This window comes from Mus caroli, chromosome 1, assembly GCF_900094665.2.
Source record: "Mus caroli chromosome 1, CAROLI_EIJ_v1.1, whole genome shotgun sequence".
Classification (NCBI taxonomy): Eukaryota; Metazoa; Chordata; class Mammalia; order Rodentia; family Muridae; genus Mus; species Mus caroli.
Genome location: NC_034570.1, coordinates 58,756,852 through 58,776,058, shown reverse-complemented (window position 1 = coordinate 58,776,058; position 19,207 = coordinate 58,756,852). Strand labels below are relative to the sequence as shown.

The 19,207-nt window shown below is 41.4% G+C and overlaps 1 protein-coding gene and 1 pseudogene across 3 annotated transcripts in view; both read left to right on the top strand.

Moving 5' to 3' along the window:
- The window catches only part of Plekhm3 (pleckstrin homology domain containing M3), a 169,481-nt gene that overhangs the window by 137,044 nt on the left and 13,230 nt on the right, over nucleotides 1–19,207 (top strand). For all 3 annotated transcript variants that reach the window (XM_021171504.1, XM_029477340.1, XM_029477337.1), the window contains exon 7: nucleotides 1,201–1,358. In XM_021171504.1, the coding sequence (XP_021027163.1) occupies nucleotides 1,201–1,358 (158 nt within the window). The remainder of the gene's footprint in view (nucleotides 1–1,200; nucleotides 1,359–19,207) is intronic.
- On the top strand, nucleotides 1,384–2,575 carry LOC110308143 (annotated as a pseudogene).

Genomic DNA, 19,207 nt, shown 5'->3' with positions numbered 1-19,207 from the left:
TGAACATAGTGGAGCATGTGTCCTTCTTACCGGTTGGGACATCTTCTGGATATATGCCCAGGAGAGGTATTGCGGGATCCTCTGGTAGTACTATGTCCAATTTTCTGAGGAACCGCCAGGCCGATTTCCAGAGTGGTTGTACAAGCTTGCACTCCCACCAACAATTTAACTAGGCACTTGTTTGGAAAAAAAAAGTGGGGGGGGGGAGTACCCAGGTAGCTATTGTTATTTATGGCAGTCCCTAAGTTACTTTCACCTTTTTTCCTGATATCAAAGTCAGCCCATATAAGCAGACATTAACGGTACAGAAATAAAAGGCAGACTCATTGTTATTGCTGTGTGAGGTGCTGAGCAGTAGTTAAGTGCATTAGTAATGTAGTTAATAAGTGACTGCCGTGAGTTCCAAACTCATCAATATTTGCAGGCCAGCACATACGGTGATGGGGAGTGGGGGACATTAGAGGCAGATCCGTGGCTCGTGCTGGGATCAGCAGTCTCGTGGATGCCCATGCCTTGTGGGGAGCACACATTGAGTGAGGCTCATCACCATGCTGGAATTCAGGCTGGTTTTTCGAGGTCATCTGTCTTTTCAGAAGTAGACAGATATTTTTGTTTTGTGTTGTTTTTAAATTGTGCCCATTAAAAAAAAAGAAATATAAAATTAAATACTGAAAGTGACCCTCAGAATCCCAGGTTACACCCCTTTTAAGTTATTATGTTTACCAGCAACATGAGAAACCCAGTTTTCCGTATTTGTTGTCTGTTCCTAGGGGAGAGAGTGGGAGGGAGTGGAGATGAAATCATATTAATTAATCAGACAGCTGTGCTGCTGACTTATTCACATAGGCATCATGCCTATATTTCCCTTCATGTCTTACAAACCTGCCTCCCTCCTCTTCTGCCACCCCCCAACCCTGAACTTGTCTCCTCAAGTGGGGTTCACCATGCTCCTCACCACACTGAAAACCAGAGGAACACAAAAGAAGCTCGCTCGCTCGGCATCTTCATTCTCAAGCCCCAGTGAATAAACCCATTCTTTTGGAGCAAAGCACTGGGCCTAGTCCCCCTTGAGCTGCTGGGAAATTATAATTAGAGGTTTTCCTGTTGGGAAAGGAGAGGAGCCCTTTCCCTCCCTTCCCACATCTGCAAGGCTTTGTGTTCTCAATGTTGGACCTCCTGGTCTTGTTTCTGTTTCCTCAGGTGATAGAGGGAAAGCTGGCTCCATTCTTGGGCAAGGTCATTAAATTCGCCACCGCGCATGTCTACAGCTGCAGTCTCTGTAGCCAGAAAGGGTTCATCTGTGAGATCTGTAACAACGGCGAGATCCTCTACCCCTTCGAGGACATTTCAACAAGCAGGTACAGAATACTTCCTTCTACGGAAATGTTTTTGAGAGTCGTGTGTGCTTTTGTCTGGCTAGATCAGGATAGTTCTAAGCATTGTCTCTCACCCACTGGAAGTCAAGTTTTCCCTTGTTTCTGTACAGCAGTTTTCTCCCCTTGCTTGCCATCTAGTTGCAATCCTCATTCTGTTTTTACGAAGAAGGAGGTAGCATTGCTGCAAAGAAATGCTGTCTCAACTGTGGAGCAGAAACTGAAGGAAAGACCATCCAGAGACTGTCCCACCCGGGGATCCATCCCATAAACAACCACCAAACCCAGACACTTTTGTGGATGCCAACAAGTGCTTGTTAACAGGAGCCTGATATAACTGTCTCGTGAGGGCCTCTGCCAGTGCCTGACAAATACAGAGGTGGATGTTCTCAGCCAACCACTGGACTGAGCACAAGGTCCCTAATGGAGGAGCTAGAGAAAATACCCAAGGAGCTGAAGGGGTTTGCAGCTCCATAGGAGGAACAACAATATGAACTAACCAGTACCCCCAGAGCTCCCAGAGGCTAAACCACCAACCAAAGAGTACACATGGTGGGACTCATGGCTCCAATCGCATATGTAACAGAGGATGGCCTTGTGGGACATCCATGAGAGGAGAGGCCCTTGGTCTTGTGAAAGATCGATGCCCCAGTGTAGGGGAATGCCAGGACAGGGAAGTGGGAGTGGGTGGGTTAGTGAAAGGAGGGGGAATGGGGTAGGGGGTTTTCAGAGGGGAAATGAGGAAAGGGGATAACATTTGAAATGAAAATAAAGAAAATATCTAATAAAGCATTTTATCAAAGAAAAGAAGAAGAAGAAGGTGCTTCACCGAAGTCACAACAGATGATAAAACCTGCAGTTCTCCTTAAAGAAGTTAGGGGTAAACAATACCTCTGGTATTGAAGAGGTGAACATGTTTTCATAACAGGGAACAGTGATCCATTTTAACAACCCTAAAGTTCAGGCATCCCTGGCAGCAAAACACCTTCACCATTACAGGCCACGCTGAGACAAAGCAGCTGACAGCAACACTTCCCAGCTCGGTGCAGACGGTGTGAGTAGTTCAAAGAGACCGAGTGAAGGTCTGCCCAAACAACCCATGGATGGAAAAGCACCTCTTAGTCCTGCAGAGGAAGATGATGATGAAGTTCCAGATCTGGTGGAGAATTTTGATGAGACTTCTAAGAATGAGGCAAACTGAATCGAAGCAACTTCTGAAGAAGGCGACACCTGCAGGAGTTACAGGAGCTGCTATTTTATATCATGAATGCTTTAATTATTTTAATTTTTTATGGATCTGATAAAGCCTAGAAATATTTTTAAGCCCAAGCCCCGCCCCCAGACACTGCAGTGCTTTTGGGTTTTTGCTTATACCTAATTCATTCTTGCAGCAAATTAAACTGAAGAAGCCTAGGAGTAAAGTTTGGAAAAGGTTAATTTAAAAATTAAAATTAAGTAAAAATAAGTTATGTTGCTATTTTCAGGAAGGAAGGAAGGAAGGGAGAGGGAGAGAGACAGACAGACAGACAGACGGAGAGAAAGAGAGAGATGCTGTCTCTCTCTAGTTTATTAGGTAACAAAGTGTCTGCTCAGATTCTGTCTTAGAATGGAGAGCGGCCAGGAAAATGCCCACCCAGCTTTCCAGAGCAACAGGGAAAAGAAGTGGGAAATGCCCCCCCCCCCCTTAGAGGAAGGCCAGGCCTAGACCTGCAACTCAAGGCCCTGGTGGGGAGCACACTCCCCTCAGACAACAGCAGAGGTGAAAGTGTTCAGGCCCTAAGAGAGAAAAGCAGGAGTTCATGTGGGATTCGTTTTCTAACCAAAGTAATGTTTGGGCATCAACAGATCCCCTGTTGATAGATGATTTTTCCCTCTAACTTGGATCATAATTTCTACTATGGCTTCTCCAAAATCACAAAATAATACATATCACTTTTCCTTTCATCCCTGGATCATAATAGAAATACTGTGTGTATGTGTGTGTGTGTGCACTGGCTTCTTTGGCCACGAATGTCATGGCTCATTTCCACCCTGCATAGCTCACTTACACTGTGGTTCAGAACAGAAGGTGAGGCGAATAGCCAGGAGAGGCTAAGCATGCAGAACAGTGCTAATATGGTGAGTGTTGACTCAGCCCTCTTGGCCACTCTTTAAACCCAAAGGCTATTTGTAAACATTGAAGAACTTGGGTTAGCCTGTGCATAGAAGGACATGGAAATACACGAGTTCAGATTCCAGTTTCCTGAGAATGGGTCCTTTGTTCTACAGTATAGATTAGATGCCTTTTGGGGATATACACTCTAACCTAAGAACTTCTGTACAAAGTTCACAGCATAAATATTTATAAAATCATAAAAAAGAAACTTAATGTTTATCAACTGATAAAGAAACAAAAATTGGTGTGCGCCCCCAGTGAACTACTGGTTAGCCGAGAAAAGGGATGTAGAATTGTTACATGTTAGCAGATGCTGGATGCAAAAAAAGCCACATGTTACATGATTCTCTTTTTATGGAATGCCCCAAATAAGCAGATCCTGGGGCTTGAGGGCTTGCGGGAAGGGGTAAAGGCAGACTTCTAATGAACACAGGGGATTTTGATGATGCAAATGTTGTAGAGTCTAGATTACAATGATGGTCACATAATCTTGTGGCTGCTAAAACTTTGGAACTAGAGGCCTTGAGGGCCAAGTTTTATGGCACATATTGTGATAAAAGTGAATAATAAAAACTAAGGAACTTCTGCTGAATAAGCCAGTATGTCATATCACAAAACAAATCTCAATTTGGAAATATATCATATGTATTTTCTAGTACATAGAATTTAAAATCTACACTAGGAAGGGACCTAGCAACCCATGAAATGTTTGGAACCTGAGCAGAATGCTTCTGAATTACCCCCAGGTTAAAGGAGCAGTCACAAGAGAAATGTTGAAGTATTTTTACATGAATGAAAGTGAAATCACAGAGATGTGGAATAAGGCTAAAGCAGTGCTGGCCAGTGGGCTTGTCCAGCCTGTGCCTGGGGCCTACAGGCCACACAAAGCTACATGAAACCAAGGGCAGCTATGAGTGTAACCCAGGGCAAAATTGTGAACTTAAAACATTGTGAGGTTTCTTTTTTTAACTTAAGTGTATGATTCTCGAGCATGGACTTAGCAGCTGACAGTGTCATATCTCAGTGTCAAGACTAGATGCATGTGGCTTCATGGGACTTAGAGCTCTAAACATCTATGTTTGGAAAAAGGAAAAGAATCTCAGTCAGGAATCTAAACATATACATTGAGGAACTAAAGAACAAACAACCCCAAACTAGCAGGAGAAAGAATATAGATTGAAATTCACAGAAATAGACTTGTAATAAGCAAGAAAACGACTGATTTTAAAGCCAACCAAACAAAGGCCACATGGCTTCATATGTGAATCTTATTGAATAATTAGAAAAATAATACTAGTGCTTCACACAAAAACAAAGGAGCTGATTCTAAAAAATGAAAAAGAAAATGACTTGAAGACGCACACACACACACAGACACACACACATATCTTTAACACATACTGATAGAACTTCATGGAGAAATAAATGAGTCTACAGTAACAGAGATGTCACCTCTCTGAAAAGGACAGCTCTATCACACAGAGTCCTCCGAGCAAGTGTCTTCTTAAACCAAACAGCACTGCCTGTATCAGGGACTAACTGTCATCTTCAGAACACTAGCCAGACAACATAAGAATGCATGTTCTGCTCAAGTGTGTGGAGCATTCACAAGAGCTGACATTCTCAGGCATAAGACACACCTGAACAAATCCTACCCACTAGAAACCATTGAAAGTACATTTTCAGATCATGTATTCAACAAGACATTGGTAGTGGGGTAAGGGGGACGGCTTTGTGGGTAAGAGTGCTTGCTGTGCAAGCTACAGGACGTGACTTTGAATCTCCAGTACCCACATAAAGCTGAGCCTGGCCTTGCTGACCTGTAACCCTGGTGCCTGGCCTTGGAGGAGCTAGATGAATGCTGAGAATTCATTGACTAGACAGCCTAGCTGAAATGGTGAGCTTCAGGTTCAGTGAGAGATCTGTCTTAAAACAATAATGGCGAAAGAAAGAGGAAGACATCTTTCGTCCTCCACTGGCTTCTGCATGCATACTTATAGACACACGTGCACCCCCACACACATGTGCACACATACCACACACACACAATTGGAATTAACAACAGAAAGGTGAGAAAAATCCAAGAGCATTTGGCAATTAAACAAAAAAAAAAACTTACAAATAACACAAGTTGAATATGTTCATCCATATGAAAGCATACATATGAATGTTTATACAAACTTTACTCCTAATTATCCAAAACTGTAAGCACCCATGAACCCACCAGCAGGTGAGTGGATAAACAAAATGTAATATATCCATACAATGGAATAGTAGTTCCCAATAGAAGGAATAAACATGTGGGCTACAAAATTCTGTGACATTGTAGAGAATGGGAAATGGTAGAGATGGTAAAGATCGCTCGCTGGTGGTCAGAGTTCTCGACTTGGCAAGAGTAGCTAGGTAAAGCAGGTTGTTGGGGCACTATTCTGTGTGATACTGTAATTATGTGAACATGACATTATCATACACATTTGTCTAACCCATGGACCATGGATAAAATGTCAGTATTGAGCTGTTCATTGCAACTATGCTACACTGCCTCAGTACTGTCATATAGTAAGGAAGATGGGTGCTGGTGCCAGTGGTTTGGACTAAGGAAGCTTTGCTGACTGTGACTGTGACTCTGGAACGGTTGACTCAAAGATCAAAGTGGGATAGTTTTAAGCAGACTTTCTTAGAACAGAAAATTGCAAAGGTAGTACAGAGTTCCATAGGCTGCACACCCCAGCACACAGTCCTGGCTTCCTCAGCCTCACATGAGGACATTGCAGCAGCTGGGATATAAAGCAGCGGCTCGTCAGGAGCTAAGGTCCATGGGTTTGGGTTTGGGGTTTTTCCATATTTCCTTAGTTTTTGCTTCATCCATTTTCTATTCTAGAATAGTACTTTACATTGAATTTTCATTTTTCAGAACTTTATTGTTATAGACTCAGCTATGACAGTTTCAAAGACTTTACTTTTTGATGATCTTAACAGTTTAGTTTTGAAGGACACGGTTGGGGATGTCTAGGTTTGTTTTTTGTTTTTTTGTTTCTTTTCAAGATTAGACTAAAAGCAAGCATGATTAAGCATATCTGTAATCCCAGAAATTCAGGAGCCAAGGCAGAAGGACTCACAAATTCAAGACTTCCCTGAGCAATATAACAAGTTCCAACCAGCCTGGGCAATGATAGCAAGAACCAATCTCTAAAAACAGCAACAGCAAAATTAGCCTAGGCTTCATGCTTTTGGGCTTGGGGGAGGGAAGAACGTGTAGGTAAACTACCATTTTTATCACATGTGACAAGCACGGCACCTTCCTGGCTTACCACTGCAGGGTTGGTGGCACGCTCCTTTGCTGTAAAGTTACCCTTCTTCTCCCTCTCATGTAGTCATCTTTGAAAGGAGTCACGTGAATCTCTCTATTGAGAGGTTCCACCTGCCTGGGAGCAGAGCATGCCCAGAATTGTTTGCAGTCCTGCTGGGCACCATATTCCAGGTACTACAGTGTGATTTTTTTTTTTTTTTTTTTTTTTTAACTTGTTTGCTATTCTTGTCAGTGTAGAGTCATGCGTGGTTATTTTGTACCTTGGGGTGTACAGTGTTGATTATTGTTCAAGCTTTTCAGCTTTTCACTTAAGCTCTGCATTGGCTCCAGGTCCCTTTGAGATAGCTCAGCCATTGTATGTTTTGTTTGCTAGCTTGCTGTTCACCATTTTTTCCTTCCTGGCTGTATCAGATGATTCAGGCTCCTGCTTTACATTTCTTACCCTCCCCCATGTCCAGCGAAGCCTTCCCCTTTCATTAAGAATGACCACAGAGATGATGATCTGAGCAGGAGGCGTTATACATTTTAAATGCCACGTGTCCTTAGACTCGTCCTCTTGACATGAATTCCATACAGAATCTGCTGTAAAATTTGGTTTACGTCTAAAATCTATTACCTTCAATGATATTATATGAAAGACTATACTCAAAGATAATATGACTGTCAAGGCTCTGAATTCTCACCAAAATGGCCTCATTATCCCATGTGAGAGGCTTCTATCCAGTGGTACTAAATCTGTAGCTATTTAGAATCCTCATTCCCTGCTGGTCACAGCCAGCTCTCCCAACTTGCAGAGTGTGAGATCAAAAGGAACCTTGAGCATCTTTCCTAGAATCCAGGTTGATGCTTCTCAGGGAACTTCCTCATGGTGTTCCATTTCCAGTTAAACCCTAAGAGCAGTTTATACAAGTCTTTAGGAAAAGGCAAAAGAAAAATCAAAATTTAGCAGAGAAAACTTTGAGTGAGAAATACATGCCCATTTGTGGAATGTGATAAATAAATGTGATAAGTAATTTGAATAATGAGTTCAATGTGTCACTGAAATTTTGTAAATGAAGGAATATGACACATGAGATTCACCTCAAAATAATCTCCCTGTGGAGTGAAGGGACAGACAGAAGTGAGAGAAGGCGTCAGTGATAGATACACAGGGATAAATTGTGCTGTGCTCTGTATTTCTGAATATATTTGAAATTTTCCACATCTATATTTTAAAATCCTGGAAATGAGATACTTAGTGAATTTGTGGAGCCTAGTTTTATTTTCCCAGTATTATAGTTCAATTTTACAAAAAAATTCAGGGGTAAGCAGCTGACTCAGTGAGTAAAATACCTGACATGAAAGTACGACGTCCTGAGTTTGAAGCCTAGGAACACATGTGAGAGCTGACTTCGATACACATACAGCTAGAGCCTCAGGTCTCTGTGGGATGGAGTGTGGAGAGATATGAATCCCCAGAACCCTGCCGCAGCAAACAGCCAATACAAGACCCATTTCAAGCCAGGTGAAATGTGAGGACCTATACCTGACTTCCACATATGAACCATCACACACACACACACACACATACACCTCTCACAATATTTTTTTCCATTTATGAAAGTTTATTTTTTTAATATTTTTATTACGTATTTTCTTCAATTACATTTCCAATGCTATCCCAAAAGTCCCCCCATACCCTCCCCCCCACTTCCCTACCCACCCATTCCCATGTTTTTGGCCCTGGCATTCCCCTGTACTGGGGCATATAAAGTTTGCGTGTCCAGTGGGCCTCTCTTTCCAGTGATGGCCGACTAGACCATCTTTTGATACATATGCAGCTAGAGTCAAGAGCTCCGGGGTACTGGTTAGTTCATAATGTTGTTNCACCTANAGGGTTGCAGATCNCTTTAGCTCCTTGGNTACTTTCTCTAGCTCCTCCATTGGGGGCCCTGTGATCCATCCAATAGCTGACTGTGAGCATCCACTTCTGTGTTTGCTAAGCCCCAGCCTAGTCTCACAAGAGACAGCTATATCAGGGTCCTTTCAGCAAACACTTGCTAGTGTATGCAATGGTGTCATCGTTTGGAGGCTAATTATGGGATGGATCCCTGAATATGGCAGTCTCTAGATGGTCCATCCTTTTGTCTCAGCTCCAAACTTTGTCTCTGTAACTCCTTCCATGGGTGATTGAAGAAACAATTTTTTAAGAGCATTACCAGTATACAGAAAGCCAGCTAGAGATACAGTGAATATGCATGACCCTTGATATCATATACAGTTTTCGGGACAGAAGAGCCATGAGAAAGTTCTATTAAAGTATGGTCAGAGCTAAGTAGACCTAGACCTCATCTGCGTGAGTGGAGATAAACCATTCTGTGGTTTCTGGGAGACTTTGTGCTGCTCTAATGCACTGACTTTGGTAAATGGGTTTTAGAATATACTGTATTTATATTGCTTTTTTCAATTATGAACATATAGCAAACACTGGTCAACTTGGACTTTCTTTTTCTTAAATCATTATCTAAGAGAATGCTCCCTGACTAATCTGAAAATATGCCCTTAGTGTAGGGTTTCAGTGTGTAGGGCATCCTCCCTGGAACATGTAGAGAGCATGCTGGAATCATGGGACTGGCATTAACCAGCACTAGTTCTAGCACTTTACTCATGGCAGTTCTTTTTTCTGCCTGTCCTATAAGTGCCACCTCTGTTTTAAACTCTATTTAGTTTGTGAACATATGTGTATATGTGTGGGCACTTGTAACATATCTTAAAACATATGTAGCAGTCAGAGAACAGACAGCGTGTGGGAGTTCTCTCGTTCTATCACTTGGATTCTGGGAATCAAACTCAAGTTATCAAGGCTTGGTGGTAAGTGACTTTATGCATTAAGCCATCTCCTGGCCCACCTCTGCTTTAATGATAAGGAAGCCTAAGTTCAGAGAAAACAGTTTACTTGCCCCAACAGATAAGGCAAAACACTTAACAATAAATGTGACTCAACATCCACGCTGTTCATTACACACTACTGCTTCTTCTGTAAGACTTCTTTGAAGACTGGCTGTAGTCTTCAAAGAAGTCTGCAGGGTACACCCTAAGAGTAATTATAAAGATATCTAGATCTGCCTTTAAAGGTACCTCCGTAAAGATGTGCTTTTCAATTGTCCCTTTATTTGCCCCAGGAGTTTAGACACCTGGAGCAGTTAGCCATGGCAGATGGGATGGGGCAGATACACATTTCTGTTGTTAAGTGGAGGAGTGGCTATTGTGACAGGGATAACAGAAGGTTGATACAGTGCATCCCTGGGCAGTGGGGTTATCCACGGAAGCTAAGAGTACCTTAACTTAACTCCAGATTGTTACACTATCCTGAGCTTCTCAGACACAAATGAAACACCTACACCCCCTTAACTAAGAACCTCTTAATGTCCAGACTTCAAGATTTGAATACAATAGAAAGACCATTCAGTAACTAAGCCTCATTTACCCGTGAGAGGATACAGGGGAAGCAAGGCTTTAGGAGGAACAAACATTCTGTTAAGACAATGGCAAAACTCCACATCCTAGAGAAATAGAAACAACACACTCCTGAGAAAATGTGAAGTAAACGCTCTATCCCTAAAGAATTACAAGTCAGAAGATGAACAGATACTGCACAAAGACTTAAGGAGAAACAATGAGAATGCAAGCAAAGAAGCCACATAAGGCCACAGTGGCCTAGAACTTAGATTTTTTCTTTTAAATCTTTAAATTGTCTCCTATATAGCTTTCTTTCCATCATCTCCACACTTTAATAATGTCTCTTATTATTAAGGACCCTTCCTGGTGCTGCTGAGGAGACATCCTAGTCTCAGTGTCTCTGGGAAGATGCCATTCCTTTTTTTTTTTTTCTTCAATTTTTTTTATTAGGTATTTTCTTCATTTACATTTCAAATGCTATCCCGAAAGTCCCCTATGCCCTCCCCCACCCCGCTCTCCTCCCCACCCACTCCCACTTTTTGGCCCTGTCGTTCCCCCCGTACTGAGGCATATAAAGTTTGCAAGACCAAGGGGCCTCTCTTCCCAGTGATGGCCGACTAGGCCATCTTCTGCTACATATGCAGCTAGAGACACGAGCTCCGGGGGTACTGATTAGTTCATATTGCTGTTCCACCTAAAGGGTTACAGACCCCTTTAGCTCCTTGAGTACTTTCTCTAGCTCCTCCATTGGGGGCCCTGTGTTCCATCCAATAGATGACAATGAACATCCACTTCTATATTTGCCAGGCATTGGTATAGCCTCACAAGAGACAGCTATATCAGGGTCCTTTCAGCAAAATCACTTGAAACACTCTGTGTGCGTCATGAAAGAGACCTGTGAGCTCAGTCAGCCATCCCAAGGCAGGATGACCTTCTGTCCTGCGCCATTCAGCTTGGCTAATTTTTTTTTCAGATGACAGGAAAGTTGTCTCCACTGGTATTTAAGTAGAGAAAGCATGGCACTCCAAGACTCTTTGACCAGTGTACCCTTCTGAGCTACATCCAGATGTGGATAAGAAGATTCTATGCTTGGACACAACCCTGAGTTTAGCATCCTCATTGTGTATGCATTCCATAGTGTTGATTGTCGTGTTACTTCATGAATGCTGACATGTTTCAAATGAACCAACTGGTTAAGAGGATTTGAAGGGTTTCCCAGTCTATAGCAGCATTACAGAAGTATTACACAGACCAGCTCAGATACAAGGCTAGAGCCAGGAACATTGGTCTGTCCAACTCGCCTTTAGAAAGGCATGAGAATGACATTCTTCCTGTGTGTCCTCAGGGCATCTACAACTCTGGCATTATTCTTCTAAAAGGGTTTGTTGTTTTAAGTTAAGTTTTGAAAATAAGACTTAGTCCCAGCACTAAAAAGGCAGAGACTGGTGATCTCTAAGTTTGGAGCCAGTCTGGTCTACACAGTGAGTTCCAGGCCAGTTAGAGCTTTCTAGTGAGATTGCATCTCATAAAAAATAAAAACAAATAATAATAATTAATAACAATAATAATAACTACAACAACAACAACAATAACAATAGTAAAAGAAACAGTATGGATTGAACATTCTTGCCAGTTTCTCTTTGTGTCCGTGTAGTTGGTTTCTCCTCCAAGAAGTAAGGATGGCTCACTTGAAGTTACTTACATTGAATTCTCACCAGTTGTACCAACACACACTCTCACTACATGCTGTGTTCACACTGTAGAAGAACTTTCCATGTTATCTTCAGAATGAACATTGGCCTCACAGAAATGCCCATGCAAGTGAGGCTCCACACAGAACTCATCATTTCTGTACTGAGATGTAGTGTCAGGTTAGTTCATATAAGAAAGGGGATTTGTTTTTTAAACAAATCCCTCCCAAGAAACTTAAACCTGAAGTCTGTCACTTTTACCTATCTGGTCAGACTCAAAATCATCATTTCCACTAAAGGGTGTGAAGAATCTTCCTAGTATATGCGACCTATTGAAAATGCTGCTGTCAGTTTCAATTGGCCTGCCTGCCCCTATGGACTAGAACTTGTTGAGGCATAGATACTATTCTTTCCATTGGAGCTTTCTGCCCTTCTGTATCCCTCATATACACATGGAGTCCCAAATACCCAACTGCAGGCAAACCTGAACAAAGGGTTGTTATCAAAAGTGACAAGGAAGCTGGGTTGTATATAAAGTGCTGAATTCCCTCCTCCCATGGAAGAAGCTTAAATACAGAGGTTGCTTGCTTGGTTGGTTGGTTGGTTGGTTGGTTGTTTTAGCACTGCCTGAGCAGTGGCATTAAAGTCAGTGGATTCAGATCAGATGTGATGGTGCATACCTTTAGTCCCAGCAGAGGCAAATGGATCCATGTGAGTTTGAGGCCAGCCTAGTCTACATTCTGAGTTCCAGACCAGCCAAGGCTACATAGTGAGACCCCGTGTTAAAAAAAAAAAAAAGCTGATTATTTTCTGTTGTTCTATTTGCATTTTACTTGCCCACCAATAGGGCATATGGAGAGCATCTATGGAGAGTAAATGTCCAATAAAGCTGTCACATATGTGCCAAAATAATAAACTGCACATTTGCCAGCAACCTGACAAAAGTTTTCCATTTGTCTAGTTCAGTTCATTATATTTTTAAGAGAATTGCGTGTTAAATGTTTGGTCTGCATTGTGGGGCGGGGAAGGGGGCAGGGTACAGGTGAACTGAGCTTGAGAGAAGAAAGAAGTGCTATCCAGAAGCTTCGAGTATTCCACCCACCGTGGCTTCCTATTTATTCAGCCTTCATTTCTGAGAGCCCTTGCTCAAACAGACTGAATTCCTGGATTATGGCCTCATGTGGACTTAAATACACACACATTACATACCCTTTTCTCACTAATCAGCCTGACACATTCCTTTGTTGGTAAATGGTTCCAAAGCAAACACTGTCAGTGCACCTAATTACCAGGTTTGTGGGCTGTGCTTGGCAGTCCTGTTACATCCTGTTCAACAACAGAGGGCAACAGCCTTGGCTGGGCCAGGCTTAAGGAGGGAAGAACTTACCCCCAATGTCTGTAGTCTTTTTTAATGATATTTCCTTTCTGTGGCTTTTCTTGGGAAGCAGCCCACTTAAGGAGTATTGTAATAAGGTGTGTGATCTTAGAAAGAGCCAAAGGAAGCCTGGGCTCCCCTTCCTAGGTGCCATTTCTGGGAAACCACCCGCTTCTGTCTGCTGGCTGCTTTCTGACTAGGACTGAAATGCTGGACACTTTGTTGGTGGCTCTCTAACAGACTCTTGCCAGGATTTAGAATCTTCAATGTCTATAGATTGAAGGGTCTTCAGAGACCATGTAGGTATCTAGGGAGAGGAGAACAGAACAGAAAGCTGGTGAATGACAGGAGAGAGTAATGAGAACCACGATGCAGTTCTTCTCTTCTTCAGTCTCTTGACTGCCCACCCATCCTTGTGTTGATGTACTTGCTGTGTCTGTGAATGGTTGACTTGATTTGAAGGAAAGAAAACAAACTTTTCAGCACAGTGCTGGGTGGCTTGGGAGCAGCATCAGGCAGACTTTTATTTTCTTTTGCTAAAACAAAAAACAAACAAAAAGAAAACCTATATTCAAAGAATAACTTAGTATATAACATTGCACCGTGGCTGGCTCCATATTCTCATGTCTAAACACTTCAGAATGTATACTAACAGACAAAACTTGCATGAAATACTTGGGCTGACCCTACCCTGTATGCCCTAACCTCTTGATTAATAAAGCACATTTATAACTATAGTCCTCATGGTGAGGGCACCAGTACCCTTGGTTGTCTCAGTAGATTGCTGTCAAGACATGTTCCTTACTGAGTTTCTAGTTAGGTATCTAGGTTGCATGGCCTTGTCTGTACACATTCCGGATGACCTAATTGTCTGTTGCTTACAGAAGAAAGTGGCCATCATTGATTAAAATTCTGTTTTTATTTCTAATTGTAAAAAGAATTGGTACTCACTGTAGAAGACACAAAAAAATATAAAGAAATTCTCCATATGTTATTATTTTTCTACACATATTATTTATATATTTATATATGAACATATATAAAATGGAGTCATGTTGAAATGCAGACCTATATCTTTCATTGAGCACATATCTCTGGCTCCAAATATAACCAATCATATTTAATCTATAAATGTTTATTGGTGAATACTTTAACTGCTTTTTAAAAATCACAATATGGGCTGGACAGATAGTTTAGCCGTTAAGAACATTGACTACTCTTCCAGAGAACCTGGCTCAATTCCCAGCACACACATGGTGGTTCACAGCTGTCTGTAACAGCAGTTCCAGGAAACCCAACACTCTCACACAGACAAACATGCAGGTGAAATACCAATGCGCATGAAATAAAAATAAATAAATTATTAAATCAAAATATATTGGGTGAAAAAATTTTCAATTAGATAGATAGATAGATAGATAGATAGATAGATAGATAGATAGAAGTATTAGGGTCCATCTAATTAGTAGAGGCAGGCTAGTTCGTGGAAAGACCAATGGGAAAGGGATGAACAAGAATATACATCATTAACTGTGCCACTTGGTTGCTACATGACCCTTGACATGCCACCACCCCTCTGGACATCTCAGGGAGATAGTACCAATTAACAAAAGGCATGAGTGGGAGGTTTTTCTAGTCCTGAGATTTAGCATCTTAATATGTATATTGTATATGATGTTTTATATATTGTTCTGTATAATATCCAAGCTGACTGATTTTGACACACTCATTACTCTCAAGGAGCTTAAGAGTCAAACTCAAACTGTGATTCTGCCTATCACTTTGTAGGATCCATTTAAAAAGTGAATTTGTTCTATTCTACATACTGCCCAGTCCAGAGCTGGACAGAGTAACTAACTTCTCAATGAGTAATTCATGACAGCAACGAGTGAAGCACTGAGTCTCTTTATTTTAACTTATTCACGTTACACTTAAGTGGTTTTAAAGTTTTAAATCACAGACCTTTAAAATTAACTTTCAAACTATTTTAGGAAGTTTTTATTTAAGTAGACATTACCATTATATGTGACTGTTTTTGAGTATTGGCTAACATCCTGTCATATATTAGGGACAGATGTGTTTTACTGGGGCAATGAAGCCTCTAAAATCAAAGAGAGAAGATATTAAATGTTTGAGCTTGGCTAAACTACTCAGAGAACTTAATTTCAAAACCTCTTTTAGGTTACTTCTGTTACTTCTTAGCGTATACTTTTTCTTCCCCCTGGGACTGTAAATAAGTAAGCTGAATACACAATGGGAAGACAGGAAGTGTTTGCCTTTCCATACAAAGAAGGTTGACTGTGTAGACTGAGCAATTTGTTCTGAAATTAACTATCTTGTGTACAAAAGGTGCAAAAGTAGCTTTGTTTTGTAATGTATGTTTGTATGTTGTGATTATTTTCTATACAATGAATTTTGAGAATGGACATGGTAGTGTCATTAAAGTTGTCATTTAAAAAATCTTTTTACTTTAACGCCTTTTCTAACACACTATCATATTAGCATGTCTTCATTAAGTACCTTCAGGACTCTGACTATTGAACCACTCAACAGTGCTGCAGCAGTAAACACTCTTATTCTGTAGCCAACACTAGTAATTATCTCTTCCATCCCTGATGCTCTCAAAAACTTACTATCCACAGAAACACTTAGTGGATACTGTACATTCTCATTTTATATGAATGTTGCTATTTGGACCAAAGTGTACCAGAGCATAGAGCTCAAGAGAGCCATGGAGAACCAATAGTCACCTGCCAAGGATGCGCATGCCCAACAGAGGCTAGAAACACATCCAGCACCACACCTACAACTCAGGGAGCTTTAGGCCACTGACTCTCAGTGGCCTTATCTATTTTGCCGTTGCCAGAGCACCAGCCCTGATATTTGGAAGAACCACAAGACCATCTTATGGAATGGGAGACTGCCACCCTAAACTAGTCTCATCTTTGGTGTGGTTGCCAGTAATTCTTGTTCCCACAACCAATGGAAAGAATCATGTAGCCCTTTGATGAGAAAACAAGAAAAGACAGCAAGATAGATAGATAGATAGATAGATAGATAGATAGATAGATAGATAGATAGAAAAGAAAGAAAACCAGGAATTTGTGAATCATCTTACAATAAAACAGTAACATAGTAGACAAATGTGAATAATGATCCTGAAGCTGGTTCAGACCCAGGCTTGGAAACATACAAAGCCACTGAGCTTGCGTAGATTTAGTGTAAACTGAAGTTCTAGCGTGAGAAGACGATGAAGCGTGATGCAGCCATTCTGTTAGAGGGGAGTTCACGTCTACTTTCTTTTCTAGGAAGCAGATCATTAGTGGTAGGTAAAAAGGAAATTTAAATGAAAAGACTCAGCTAGAAAACAGCTTACGTCACCATCAGCGATTGGACAGAAAAGTCTTCAAACTGTAGAATACAAAGACTTAAAGAGATTTCTCTGGCAGAGAAGGTACTGTCTTCAAGTGCCAACCCAGGGCTTCTGAATCACAGGTGATGTGACTGTCTAAACTTCCAGCGCGGGAGGTGACATTCTCCTCCACCACTGTCCAAGCCTATTTACAGTAGACTACTAGGAGAGGCCTGTGCATATTAAGGGATCTTTTGCACCTAAGAAGTACCCATGTCCCCTCTCAGGCCAACTCCCCTGCAAAGAAAGTTTCTCATCTCAGTTTCCCTCTCCCAGGCCAACAGTTTTGGCTCAGGCCACCACCTGAGCCGTCAAGAGGAAGCCAGACCAGTGATTGGCACAGCTGTTACTGCAGCCTGAACTGAAGAGTTCCCTAGGGATTCCTTTGTCTAGCATCACTAGCCTAGAAAAACCATGAGTAAATTATGTAATGTCGTCTTGTTAAAAGAATGGGATCGATGGCTAGAGATAAGTAAGGAATAAAAGTAATAACTGATTTGTTCTTTCTAAATTCATATCAGTAACCAAGATTGTATTCCTAAACAACTTTTGCTGACCATAAAACTAGGCTTGTTTTCTGAACCTCCTCGGCATTTTCTAACATACTCACCATGCTCAAACTTTCTCTTGCTTTGGCTCTGCTAAGTTATGAGCTCAGCTGTGCTGAGTGAGTCCTGGTCAGTCCTAGATGAATTACTTCCTTTTAAAGGCATCTTTCATAAATACTTTGTAGTTAAAACTTTTCTTTTAAATTAAAATAAAACCAGTGAATCAACAGAAGTGTGGGGGAGCCAAGAGCATCTCTTGTCATCTGCATCACCTTAACTGCATTCTGCACTCAGCTTGCTCTGTCCCAACCAGGCCTTTCCAGGTGTCCATAACCTCCAGGCATTTGAACCACTCAGAAATCTGTACAGAGAGCCACTGCTCCTGTGTTCTAGTCTGCAGTAGCCACAGCCATAGTGTATCCCAGTTCTGGCAACAGTGGTAGAGCTGTTACATCCTCCTGTAGTGCCTGTATTTTTTCTAGCAGCATATATATTGTCCTGAAATAATCCCAAGAAAAGGTGAGCATTTTTTTCTTGAGAATTATAGTGACGGCCAGGTAAACCTTAAGATGCAGATTTAGTGTCAGAAATATTAGCTTTTGCCTTTCCCCAGATTCTCTTGCATTTACATTCAATTTGTTGTGCTTTTAACCATGCCTTAGAGCATGGCTGACTTCTCTCCCAGGCCACAGATTAGCAGGAAGGACTTATTAAGCATTTACACAAAGGATGATGGTGAGTTAATGTCCCCAGTAGGGTAGCAAAATTAACAAATGAATTAATTAACCCTTGTTTGCATTCTATTTTGAATCCAGATTGTAAGTAAAGCTTTTGTAATAGGTATTAGCCAAGCTTAGCTGACAAACTCAAAGTCCAGGACCAAAGAAAGCCTAATGCTTTGTGGGTTCCAATCAGGGAAGCTCTTCCTTAATTAACTCTGGCTTAAAGGACAGATAAAAGCATCATTACAGGACATGCCAATTGTCTTTCCAAGAGTTGAGGTGTGTGTTGAATAACCTGAAGAACTACGTTGTATTTGACTACTAACTGGAGAAGGGCCAGAATTCAAATCACAGCACCAGAATCAAGTCCAAAGCTTAGGACCACAAAAGCCACCCGTTAGTATTTTGTGTTATATCCATTAACTTAGAGACAGACTTAATAATCACGGGAAAACAAATAATGCCTAACTCAAAGCACAATTATTTATGGATTTTAAAAAGCTAATTTATGTACATTCACACACCACCACCACCACCACCCTATAAACAAAAGGCCAAGTAGATGCTGCCTATTTTAAATTTCAAAAGGAAGGGTTGGGGGATGGGTGGGATCACTATGAGCAACTACGAATGTGTTGTGGTCAAATATAATGATATATAATGATGCTCTCTGCATCCTCTCTGCAAGGCCTTTGCTCCACTAACCAAGACGTCCACGTCGCTTGTTCTCTTCCTCCTGGTCCTGCTGGTAAAATTGAGGGGTGTTTGGACTGTCAGATTTCTGGTTAGCCTAGAGTCAAGTCCCCTGATGGCAGTGCCTAGGCCACTGCTTGCCTTACCCCATCCATCAGAGCCCACTCATAGTCAGTTTCTTATTGCTTGTCATCTTCTCATTATTTTAGTCTTTCACTTCCCCCAAAGAGTGGTCCTACTCAGTGTTCTTATTCATTACATTGTATTTCATTCATTTCACCTTAAGACCTCTAATAACAGATTATGGTCCTACTTAGTGTTCTTATTCATTACATTGTATTTCATTCATTTCACCTTAAGACCTCTAATAACAGATTCTGTGTATTTTACTGAGCAACAAGGACGTACATAGATGCCTAAAATATGTACATATACAGATATACAGGCCTATTCATACACGATACTGGCCAATTTCCTGTTTAAGGGAATT